This window comes from Dermacentor andersoni, chromosome 3, assembly GCF_023375885.2.
Source record: "Dermacentor andersoni chromosome 3, qqDerAnde1_hic_scaffold, whole genome shotgun sequence".
Taxonomy (NCBI): domain Eukaryota; kingdom Metazoa; phylum Arthropoda; class Arachnida; order Ixodida; family Ixodidae; genus Dermacentor; species Dermacentor andersoni.
The window spans coordinates 16,105,891-16,117,830 of NC_092816.1; the positions used below are offsets into that span (position 1 = coordinate 16,105,891).

At 48.9% G+C, this 11,940-nt stretch overlaps 1 protein-coding gene across 2 annotated transcripts in view; it reads right to left on the reverse strand.

The window, feature by feature from the left end:
- The window catches only part of LOC126520583 (uncharacterized), a 155,959-nt gene extending 144,231 nt beyond the window's left edge, over window positions 1–11,728 (reverse strand). For both annotated transcript variants that reach the window (XM_055065578.1, XM_055065579.1), the window contains exons 1-3: window positions 10,948–11,728; window positions 2,930–2,968; window positions 815–922 (exon numbers count right to left, since the gene is read on the reverse strand). In XM_055065578.1, coding sequence (XP_054921553.1) covers window positions 815–922; window positions 2,930–2,968; window positions 10,948–11,052 — 252 coding nt within the window. In that variant the 5' untranslated portion in view covers window positions 11,053–11,728. The remainder of the gene's footprint in view (window positions 1–814; window positions 923–2,929; window positions 2,969–10,947) is intronic.
- Window positions 11,729–11,940: the final 212 nt, after the last annotated feature.

Below are 11,940 nucleotides of genomic sequence, written 5' to 3' on the forward strand. Positions count from 1 at the left end.
GGAAATGAAGGAAGTGTATGCAGCTTTTCCTGGAACGTCCGTATCGGGTAGCGTCTGCACGGCGTCCTGCTTGTTGCGTTCGGCAGCGTACTGCTGTAGTTCCCCGCTCTGCGCAGCGTCGTTCATTTGTTTCCGGTGTAATCTGTATTCACGCTGATATGCTTCATTCCTGCGTTTCCGTTCTTCTTCACGAAGCGGCTGTGGTCGTCTTGGCGCCATTACGGTAAATGCGACCGCGCTGCGGTGACGCGAACTGCTGCGGAAGGCGGCGCAACGTGAACTGATGAGGCAAGCAAACTACTGCAGGTGGCGGCGCCAAGTGCGCTGATGACGTCCGATCAGAAGCCACGTGACGTATACAATCAGGCACGAGCAGCTCATACCTGATTGTATACGTCACGTGGTCACAGAGACGCGCTCGTGCCAGTGCTCGCGCGATCGTCGTCGTCTTCTTCCACAGCTGACTGGCTCTATCTTGAAAGCGATCGTCTTACGCGAAGCAGGGACGGACGGACGGTTTTATCGTTGGATAACCGTAGAAATGCTTACGCATTTGAAAATGCTAACAGATTAAAAAAAAAAAAAAGAAACAGTTTGCAAAGAGGCTTTCGTTCTGCACTGACTCCATGGGGGTTGTGACGATGTATCTTACGCCAATTCACTAGAAATTCGGGCTAGTTGGTTTTTCATGATCATCAAATAACAGCGCGTATACATCATGTCTCTTCTACGTTCGCCCCTTCTTTTTTGACGACCGATTTCCTGCTTCCTGTAACACGTGCAACAAGCGTGAGATTCGAGAAACAAGCCTCACCTGCAGTGGGAGACTCCAGGCGGCCGCTGGAGAAGGCTGCAGCTGCTCGTGGTCCCACAGGGGTGCAGGGGGGCTCGAAGCGGCCCAGCTCACCGGCGGACCACTCTTCTGCAAGTCGAGCACCGCTCTTATCAGCTCGTCTTGAAATCAATTGACCAAATCAATCAACCTCCCTCTCTGCTGCGATGTCTGCTTTGATCTACGCGTCTTCCGCGGCAGGAATTGCCCCTTCCTTTCCCTCACTTAGCAATAATCTCCCCCCCCCCCCTTTCTTTTTTGAGGGATAGCAAATGACTACGCTATCAATGAATCGATCAGGTGCAGGAAATTAGCGGTGTTCTTCTAATCGCGAGGGTCATTCCACGGATCACCAAGTGGGTTTTCAAATCATTGAAAGGTATCTGTATAGCGCCTTGTTTTGTTGCGATATACAGATACCTTTCAATGATGACCGACCAACAAGCCCACATCGCTATCCTCGTTGGGTTTTAAAAGATAAAGATGCGATCAACAACTACAAAAAAACGTCGTTCTTAAGGAAAACAAAACTACCGGATAACCTATCGAGGTGATCCCATATTTTCGGTGACAAACACCGGAACGTGAAGCAGCAAAAGCATTGCAAAAAAGACGGGCCGAAGTCGAGAGTAGACAAGCAAAGTGTTCTCGACAGTCTCGAATTCGTTCTCTCATTCTGCGCTGTGTGCTTCACGTTCCAGAAGGATTTATTGGCCTAGTTCAGCCAGCTCTGATAAATGCATTTACACAGGCACTTCACAACGCGCTTCATATCACCTACTGTGTGTTGACTCCACATTACGACTGCTCATTCACTGACACTCGGTACGACAAATGTGCCTGAGCAACCCTGGTGAGCACACAAATAAATGATCCGGCGTTTTCATGTCGCGCATAGCGCTACAGCAATTGCAACGCGAGGCTGCTGCAGCGCACATCATCATTCATCTTCATCACTCGGAAACGCGTTTCGTTGTGGCCATATCGTCTTATTCACGCATGAATATGAAGAGTCTGCGAGTCTATCGCATTTTTCCTTTGTAAACAATCATGTCGTTTACATTGTGCGCCCTAAATTGCACCTTAGGAATGTTGACTCCCTGCCCAATACCCCCATGCAGAAATACACGGCGAGAGCATTACTGTACGGAACGATCGGGGCGACTTCGATTGGTCCAGGGGGAACCTGCTGGCATTCCTTTTGCAGTGATTGGTCGTGGAGCGGCGCGGCTATTCACACGTGATATGAAGGTTATAGAATGGTTGAAGAGCGAGTCAATAAGGATTGTACAGGAGATAATTCGCCTTCCTTATCCGATTGAGCGAGTTGAGCTCGACAGGTTAATGAGAAACGCGACCCCCTTATGTCTCCATTTCGTCGTGTTTTCCTAATAAAACGTTTTCATCCAGTAGTAAAGTTACTGGCATATGTTGAAGCACGAGCATCCACTGTTTCTGTGAGTGTGCCCTCGGAGTGCGTTTTCGGCGCTGCAGAGACGAGACTGAACGAGAACATCAGTTCTTCTCCCCCTCCTCGGCTGTTCCTTGCAGCACATAGAATTAGCTACGAAAATTACTAGGGAGAATTCTGGCACTGAGACAATAGGAATGCCGCAGCTACCATGGGAATCATGATCGACTTGTCTGATCTTCGTGATTGTCGCTTCTGACGCTTTATCTGCCTTTATTGGTCCAAGTTGTGAAGCAATCTTATTTGGGCATTATAAATGTCCCAATTCACAGTGATTATGCATGCATTCATGATCTTGTTATCAGAAGGTAACAAGACCATGCATGCATGCATAATCACTGTGAATTGGGACATTTATAATGCCCAATATTTTCTTGAAAATGATCAATTCGCAGTCACAAAGCAGCTCGAAGCCAGGACGAAGTTAAGGCGAATCCAGGTATGCTAACCATCATTCCTATGCTGGCTGAGTCGCCCTGCTTGCAGCTCTCCATTTGCTTTTTGTTGTTGTTGCCAGCAGATCTGTTTCATTGCTCTCTCTCTCTCGCTATATATATATATATATATATATATATCTATATAACGAGGTGGCATCGCCCGATTATTCGAACTGCGCAAGTACTCACGGAGTCATGACGGTGTCTTGCTTCAAGCCATCCGGCAGCCTGCACGAAAAAATTGCGTGAGATAATTTAAACTATATACTCTCTTTCTATCGGCAAACAAGGCAGGGAAGAACCTATAGTCTCGTCTCCAAGTTACCTCCACCGAGCGGAAAGCGCCCTTCAACGTAAAATTTACTGGAACGGTGGACGCTGGGTCTTTAACTGACTGTACAAAGAATTGCGAGCTGACAACTACATCTGGCCTCCGACGCGCCTTGCAAGCATTACACTAACTATTTCGCCGCCATCAGCGCTTAATAAGCAACATGGCTGGGGCAACGGCGTGCTCTTCCGCGCGTACTCGCACAATCCTTTGTGGGCACAATGCGACCACGAATATGGCTGACTACAATATCTAATTCTTTCTTTCTTTTTTTTTTTAATTTGGCGTTTGACATTTCGTAGCAACTCGCACGATACCAGAGACTCCGAAGTGGAGGGCTGCGGATTAACATTGACAACGAGAGCTTTTCTGTACATTTTCTACGTGTACCCAAAGCACGGTACAGGAGTCTTGTTGCATTCGGCGTCGTCGAAATGAGGCCGAGTCGGTGATTGTTTGATTTCATGATGTTGTAAATGTTGGCAACTTTCATCACCAGATTTTCCAAAACATGTATGATTGCGTAGTGGATATACGCATGACGACATGAGGTAACACGCACACAGGGACACGCATACGCACACACACACACACACATACACACACACACACACACACACACACACACACACATGCACGGACCACACACGCGCGGAATTAACACCAATACAATATTGCGGCGGAAAAATCTTCAGAAAGGCTAGAAGTGCTTGTATTTGCGCAACAACAACAGCAGCGGCAGCAAGAGTAACAATGCAGTCGTTCGTCCGTGGAATATGAACTCGGCGGCTACATCGACTAACTTTGAAAGGGCGCCACGGGAGCGAGAATCGCGGTGCAAAGAGGCGGCGAATTCAGAGGCAAGAACGCGATGCTACAGCTTTGGTCGGGCGTCGTGCAGTACGCGGCAAACGCTGGGGCCCCCAATGAGCGTTTTCTTTTTCGCTCGTGCGCGCACCCCTTTCCGTGCTGGTGGATTACGCGGATGCCGACACGTGCGGGGAACGGCCGCCGGACGCCGCCGGAGCCACGTGCGCCATTTCTTTGTCCGTCCCCGCGGCCAAAGTCTTTTTGTGAAAACTTTGTCTCTTTTCTCGACCCTTTCATAGCGCTTTTTTTGAAAGCCGCGGGTAACTAAGGTGCCCACCGCAGCCAGCCGTTCTTCAACAGCAAACAACACGACGGAGAAAGAGGTTGGTTGTGGACAATTGCCGCACGCCTTATTTTCAGCGTTCCGATCCCGAAAGTGGTAGACACTAAGCGGCGTGGTGTGTAGTTCTCTGTTTCAAGATGCGGATAATCACTTAGCCCCGACAATCCCTATTCCGCCCATATACCTCACACGCCTCGTTTTATTCAATCTAAGCGACCCCTTTCCGACCCTCCCATTCAGACAGAAGAAGGGGACAGTGCTTAGATCCCAAGCGAACAAAATTTTTCACAAATTGCTTAGCAATTATTTTCTTATAGACGAACTCCAAACTAATAAATTTGCAGTCGTGCATACTTTAACAAAAGCCATATTTCTTTATCAAGATTAAGGTTTGTTGTATAGACACAGCCTTTTACATACAATACTGGCTCGTGGTGTCATTTGAGATGCCGCTCAAGCCGCTGGTTTCGTTGCCGTTTCTATCCTACAACAAGACGTCTTTCTGTTTCAACAAGCCTGTTCCGTAAGCCGCACTTTTGAGTGCTACGCCACTCAAACGGCGGCGAAGAGCGAATGGAGTTCTTACATTACCGCACGTATGTTCATTTCGTTTCTTTTTTTTTTTTCTGCCCGGAAATACGGAAGGAAGGAGCGGGAAATGCTTGACCTCGAGAAAATTATGTAATTCGCATTTGATTGGACTACCAGTTGTTCACTTTCATCTAAAGCAAAATGCACCACCAACGACGACACGCTAAGTGGCAAAAAAGACAAAAGAAAAGCTATGTCGGCACATAGCACAGCTAACTCTACAAGTATGCGACAGCTTAGTAAAAATTTCAGCATTGCCATTTGTTGGGCGTGTTGGTAAACTGACTTGGAAAGCATATTTAGCGCCAGCAAACAAGGACAGAAGGGAGACGACACCACAATGCGCTAACTTCAACAACTTGATTTTCAGTAAACACACCTGTTTAAACCATGCACAGTGGCGCCACCTCATCCAAATCTTAGCCATCCAAAAAAGCCGTCTCCTTATCTAACAAGTCGACTGAAGGGGCACTAACATACGTATCACTATTCCGACAGATAGTCTGAGCCTAATAAGCAATAGGGTCATCTGTCAACTCACTGTCAGGAATGCGGCTGTGCGCCGGTGTACGGATCCTGCCGGGTTCTTGCGAAGCACAAAGATAAAGATGTGCGAGAGATTATTGAGGCTCAGACTATCTGTCGGAGTAGTGATACGTGTGTTAGTGCCACTTCGGTTGACTTGTTAGATAATAAGACGGCTTATTTTGGATGGTTAAGATTTGGATGAGGTGGCGCCACTGTGCATGGGTTAAATAGGGGTGTTTCCTGAAAATGAAGTTGTTGAAGTTAGCGCATTGTGGGGCCCTATAACGTAAAACTATTCCAATATGTTTCTATTCCAATCTCCTGACGTCAAATTTGCGTAACCACCAACGCAAGCACCGGGCGGTCACCCGCAGGGTTGTCTGAGCAGACCAATCAAACGCTCTCCTCGTTCATAGGAGGTCACTTTTGTTTGCTTGAAAAACGAATAACATTGCCTACACTGAGCGGCTTGTCGTATCTAATTGGCTGACAAGAGGCGAGGAGAAGGCTCAAGTGGAGAGGGATCCGCTGGGGCAGAGCCAGTGCACTGAAAATCGATAACAGGATGAAGAGGGTGGTGCCGGCGTCTGCGATTTGTCGGCGTTCGCTTACTTAGCTTGCGGTGGCTGGTCGAAAATCGCGGCGGCATGCAACGGAAGCTTGAGAATGACGCTAAAACGGACCCTCAGCAAAGAAGAGTTGGCAGAATGAGGGGGTAAACGTGCCGAAAGTGCTCGAAAACGTTACACGGCCACGCAAGAAGTTTTATTATGCGCAAATACACCCATGCTCTCCTACAGGTGCGAGTAGCCAGCGTCTGAGCGATCGGCGGCAGCCATCTTTTATTTCTTTCGGAACGGGGAAGCCTGCGGCTATTCGGAAAAAAATTCAGTTTTGTTCGGCATATTAATGCATCTTTATCGCGTACACGTCGCTTTGACGCGGTGAGTTCTTGCGGTTTTGTGACGTCGCGTGACAGGCAGGTGAAGTGGGTGCAGCCCGAAAACTTTTTACCAATAGCCGAGGGCTAATGGCGAAAAGGGGTCGAATAAGAAATAACTGTTTTTCTTTTTTCTGTCAAACCATGCATAATCAGTGTGTACACATCGTATCAGATGGGGAAGTATCGCGGTTTTCGTGGCGTCGCGTGACAGACAGGTGAAGCGGGGGTGGTCGAAAAAGTTTTTGACCAATCGTGGAGAGCTGATGGCAGAAATGGAATAGAAAAGTTTGGAATAGTTTTACGTTATAGCGCCCGTAGTGTCGTCTCCCTTCTGTACTTGTTTGCTGGCGCTAAATATGCTTTCCAAGTTAGTAAAAATGTCAGAATTGTGACGTCTCGACAGCTGTGCACGTGTCATAGGCAACCTTGCACAGTTTCATTTATGAAGATGACGTTTCTATACCTCGTATCCCTCTAAAACTTGCGATTTCGTGCACACTCGAGATTTCTGTTAGATACTTCCAAAAGGGGGAAGTCCGTCTGTAAAGAAATTCGTTGCCGATGGCGGGATCGAACCTCTGCCTCCTGTTGCTGTTGCTTTTGACGTCCCCTCAGAGAAATTACTCACATTTCTGCGCAAAGTAGGAAACGTAGACGTATACGGGAGTGAGAAAAGAAATTGTAAAGAAGAAAGAAAGAAAAATGCACGACCGTTCTCTCTCTCTCTCTTTTCTTTTTAATGACTTCTGGAGATAAATGATGAGGTGAACGACCCAACGCGCGCTGCAGGGTTGTGGAACATACAGTCAGCACCAAAACGTTCAAAGCTAACAGCCGAAAAGTCACAGCAGCACAGCTGCTTTGAAAGAGTAAAACGCGCGTTTTAGCGATATGCGAGACAAAATGGTGCGGGGAATAAGAAAAGAAGGAAACGCGGCGTTTACTCGCCGTTTAAGGGGCTCGAACGGCAAACAAAGGCTTCCTCGTCGGAGAGCGTTTCACGCGCCCAATCTGTCCTGTGTTCGGCCCGGCACACGGGTGGTGGACCGTCTGTGACCGCAGGCGCCAAATGCTGCGCGTCTCCTCGCGGCCCGACGCTCGGCCCGAGACAGGCGGCTTCCCGTCCAGCCCGGCGCCTTTGAGCCCGTTCGCTACTTATGGCCGTGAAAGGGTGCGCTTTGCGGCTTCTGTTGCCGCCGAAGGTCGCGAGCTCGCCGGCACAAAGTGCCTTCCCCCTCCGCCGCCCATTCAAATTCAGACGGGTTCGCACGGCGGAACGACTTTGCTTTGTGGCACCGCTCTGGCGCTCGCTTACCCAGCGGCACCTCAAGGAAGCTGGCGCGCGGAACAACATGACTGGCGCATACGTTGGTGTTACCTCCGTTGTCGGGCCGTAAGACAGCTCCGCTACATAGAGTGTCTCGTAATATTAAATGAACGACTTATCTAGCTTTCCTATCCGCTTTGGAAAGGACGGCGACTGTTTGACTGTCGTCCATGTATTCACTATAACCTACCTTTCCCTAATATGTTCGCACGCCTCACGCGTGATACGTGCCACGACCTTTTACCTTGTTACAAAAGAAGTGAAAGTTAATTCAAATCAATTCATTCACTAATTAAAGAGAAGAAAGAAAGTATCGCACAGGTTGACGTCTTGTGCTTCGGACGCCGTTACCACCGTAGTTGCGCAGTTGATCCCATGCATAAGCTGTTTCCTCCCAATGTATATTGTACATTAGCCAAAGAGTAGACAAGAAACAAGTGGTGACGTGGATGAACGCATTAACCTGTCCGTGAAGGTGACCCACGACATCGGCGGGGCGAGCCTCGCACAAGCGAGCTTTCGCACGCGCAGTACTACAAGTGTGAGCGTTGTCTCAAGACGATGCCGGCGCTGTGTGAATAGGCGAAGTCAGGGCTCTTGAGCTGCGCATGGCTCCTCACGAGGTGGATACTTTCTTTGCGGCTCTCTTGACAAGATCGCCGTCAATAGGTTCACTTGGAATCCCGATAACAGCGCATGTTGTGATCTTTAAGCATATCAATACAACGGCATTTGATTTGAGGAAAAGCTGAGTCGAATTTTCAGTGACTCCAAGGCAGCTCTACGTTGCTTGCTTTCTGCCTTACGCCGTGGACCCTACGAACAATTAGTTCTAGAAATCCGGGAGCTCCTTCATCGCTTCGTTGAGCAAGGACACGACGTCATATTTCAATGGCTCAATAGCCACTGTGGCGTAACGGGCAACCGACATGCCAATGAAGCTGCTCGACCTGCTCATGAAGACGGCGAGTAGGAACCAAGCCCCCTGTCAAGAACAGATGCAGCAACGAAACTTCGAGCGCTTGCAATTGTCGCCATGCAATCGTTGTGGAACACACCTAGTTTTCAGCGCACATGTCTACATCGCCTTCAACTTCGTCATCCACCTGCGCTGTCCCGACCCGAGACAACGGTTCTTTACTGACTGTGTCGCTTTTACAAGATCATTTGCTTTCCGCATCAAAAGGGAAGATAGTGCTGCGTGTGACCACTGCGACAACGAGGAAACTATCGAACACGTTCTTCGCTATATACCCTTCGCCCAGTGCAGGATACCAAACCAGAATTTTTTCGGGTTACCCTCTCTGACTTTTCCACCCTGTTTATCTCTCTCTCTCTCTCTGAGTCGAGTTGGTGATTTGGTATTGCATAATGAAGCATCAAAGTGTGAAATGAAGAGCGCAGTATTTTTTACGAACCCGTGTGGTGAAGTCGATATCTCAGGTGCATTTCAAGCACCCGCAGCATTGGACCATGCTGTTGGGAAGTCTCCTTGCATGCTTGTGTGCCCTATGCGAGAGCTCTTCGTTTATTCTGATATGCGCCTAGAGAAAGTTGTTTCAAAATGATTTCTGAGGCTTGTTTTATATAACACGGTAAATTCGCATTACATTAATTTTTAGCATGTACTTCGTTTATACAATTACTTATACGCATCCCGTTTGAATTTCCTTAGTCCCGTCAAGCGTGAAAACCCGCGAGCCACGTGACCGGTCTGCTTCCAGCCACAAATGAGACGGTTCAGCCGGACGCAGCAGGCTCCGCTTTCCGCATTTTCATCCGACCAGAAGCAAGCTCCCCCGCAACGTAGAAGCCGGAATGTGTCGACTGTCGGCGAGACACTCTTTCGAGTATACAGGCGTCATGCCTGTAACACATTGCCATTCTTGCGAAGTTTTAGTTTCTCAACCGGCCAACAGAGCACGCAAAGATTAGCGTCAGGCGCGCTGACCCCGGTATTGCAGTGTTCAGATGCTGTTTCGGCAGCGGCATGATGTGAACGCCTGACCTCCTATCGTGCGTCTAAAGTGCTTGTTCCCTTGCCTAGGTCTGCACTCCCCCCTATACGCTTTGATCATTCTTTACACGGTACGGAACTGGCAGCTTGTCTTGTTCATCCGTGTCCTCCTTTTTAAACTCTTTCTCTAGCATAAACCGTAGCGCGACAGTGGCAAATCAATTATGCAGAAATCTACAAAGTGGAGGAATATTTAAGAACGGCACAAACTCTCATTCACTCGAGTGTAGCGAGAAGCTACAAAGGAAATCTATACGGGTTTTTTCAGAAAGGAAGATTCGCATTTGAAGGAAAATTTATCCCACACCAAAGACGCGTTTCTCTTCAACTGCAAAGCTTTCTATCCGAAAAAACCTGCAGACTGTTATTTTTTTGTACCTTCTCACTACACTCGGGTAAGTGAAATTTTTTACAGCGAAGCTGTTAGCCTCTGCTACCCTTACTTTGCCCCTCAAAACAATGTGTTAAGATTTTAAATCTTTCTCTAACATCTACGTACAGAGCTTCGGAATGACGCAATTTCGCTGCATAAGAGAAGAAGTTGAGCTCGCACAAAGCACGAGCTCTACGGTGTGCTCTACGAAACAGACCTCGCGCGCGTACGTTGAATTTGTAGAAATATCTTGCATGACGTACAGAATCGGAATTAGCCCGAGCTCACTCGCTTCGAACTATCGAATGGTTCTGAATATCAACAAGGAGGTAATTTACGGAGGAACCTAAAGGTCTCGACTATTTTGTCACCAGTGTTTCCCGGGCGTAACTCATAAGCGAGATCACGTCACTGCTTAAATTTATTTGTTGTGTAAAAAAGGTGTCTTGCGTGCCTCTGTGTGGCCGTTACAATCGCAATTACATGAAGATAACCCTGCCAAATAATGTCGAATTAAAGCACTATAAATGTAAAATGCTTCTAAATGTTAGCTATATAGGCCAGCTTCCCGACAAGGGAAATTCACGAATGCACGACAGGATTTATAAGCGTTGGCAGTGCAGTGTTTTGAAAGGCAAATGTTGCTCATTGCAAAAATGTATAATAAATAAACCTGAATATCAGAGAAAGACAAAGCGACAAAAGAAATGTGCAAGTAAGGCAATGAAAACTGGTGAACGAAGTTGTATCCCAACATTATGTCAGCATATACATGTAATTGAGACACAAAGATACTGACGCAAGTCGTAATGAATGCAAAAGTTATTACGCCTGGCTAACACTCGTCAAAGTCATCGTGTTCTGCAGAATTCGGTGTTAACGTTACCTAAAAAGCTTTGCAGCCTGGCCAGCGTCAATGTGTCGGTTTCGAACGTTCTTCTTACCGAGTACGCGGCTTTCCTCCAGGTCGGCGGTTCAGGTCTGGCCGGGGGTGACGCGCAGGGTCGGAACGCCAGGTGCGGAGCCTGCAGCTCGAGGCACGAGTGCATCTCCACCAGAGGCTGACCCAGCCCGCGAGCAGGGCTACTTTCGCATCAGCAGCAAAGCACACCACGCGTCACTCGCCCACGACGGGGTTGCACACCACGGCGACGACACAGGGGAATCCTCTCACCATTCAGCAGCGCGGTAGGAATGCCAGAGAAGGTCACACTGTTCAGCAACGTTCGTGCTAAGCTGTAGGGCGCGAAATGTAAAACCAATTTTCAGCCGCTTCGGCTCGCGACGCAGTGGACGATATACGTGATGCCCTGGCTGTGAGAAAACACTCCGTGTAGCACTGGAACGAGGATCTGCTGTCGCACAGACTACATTCAAACCGCACTCGAACAAGTGTCCTCCTTCCTGGAGGATTCCGAAACTTTTCCAACTTCGCGGCAGGTTACTCGGTGACTCGTCGAAATGTCCAAGGGGCCGCTTTTCACTTGTACAGGAACCGAGACCCCATCGGTCACGGGACCAGCACTGATAGCCGCGGAGACGTGAAGAGCAATTGCCAATCCACTGGCTTTAGCCACGTGGTTGATTCGGCTCAGGGCGGTCGACGCTCTGCGCGACCCGGGCAGCGCGCGTCGGGCATGGGGAAAGCGGGCTCTTCTCCTCCCAAGTCGTCACGTGCTCCTCGCGTCCCCAAGAAGCGCCCGCGCGGGCCGTCCCGTTCGTCCCCGTGCTCCGAGCTTGAGTGCGTGGCTGCGCGGCACCCACCACTCCGCTTAGCGGCGAGAAAAACTCCTCCTCTCACTCCCGCCCTCTTTCTTCCTATCGCGCGCGCGCAGGTGCCCCTGCTCTACCCTTCCCCCCTTGGCCTCGAAAGAAAGAGAGCGCGAATCCAAGCTGCGGCTCCAAGAGCTTTCTCGGGGAGCCGCCCGTGAGCGAGA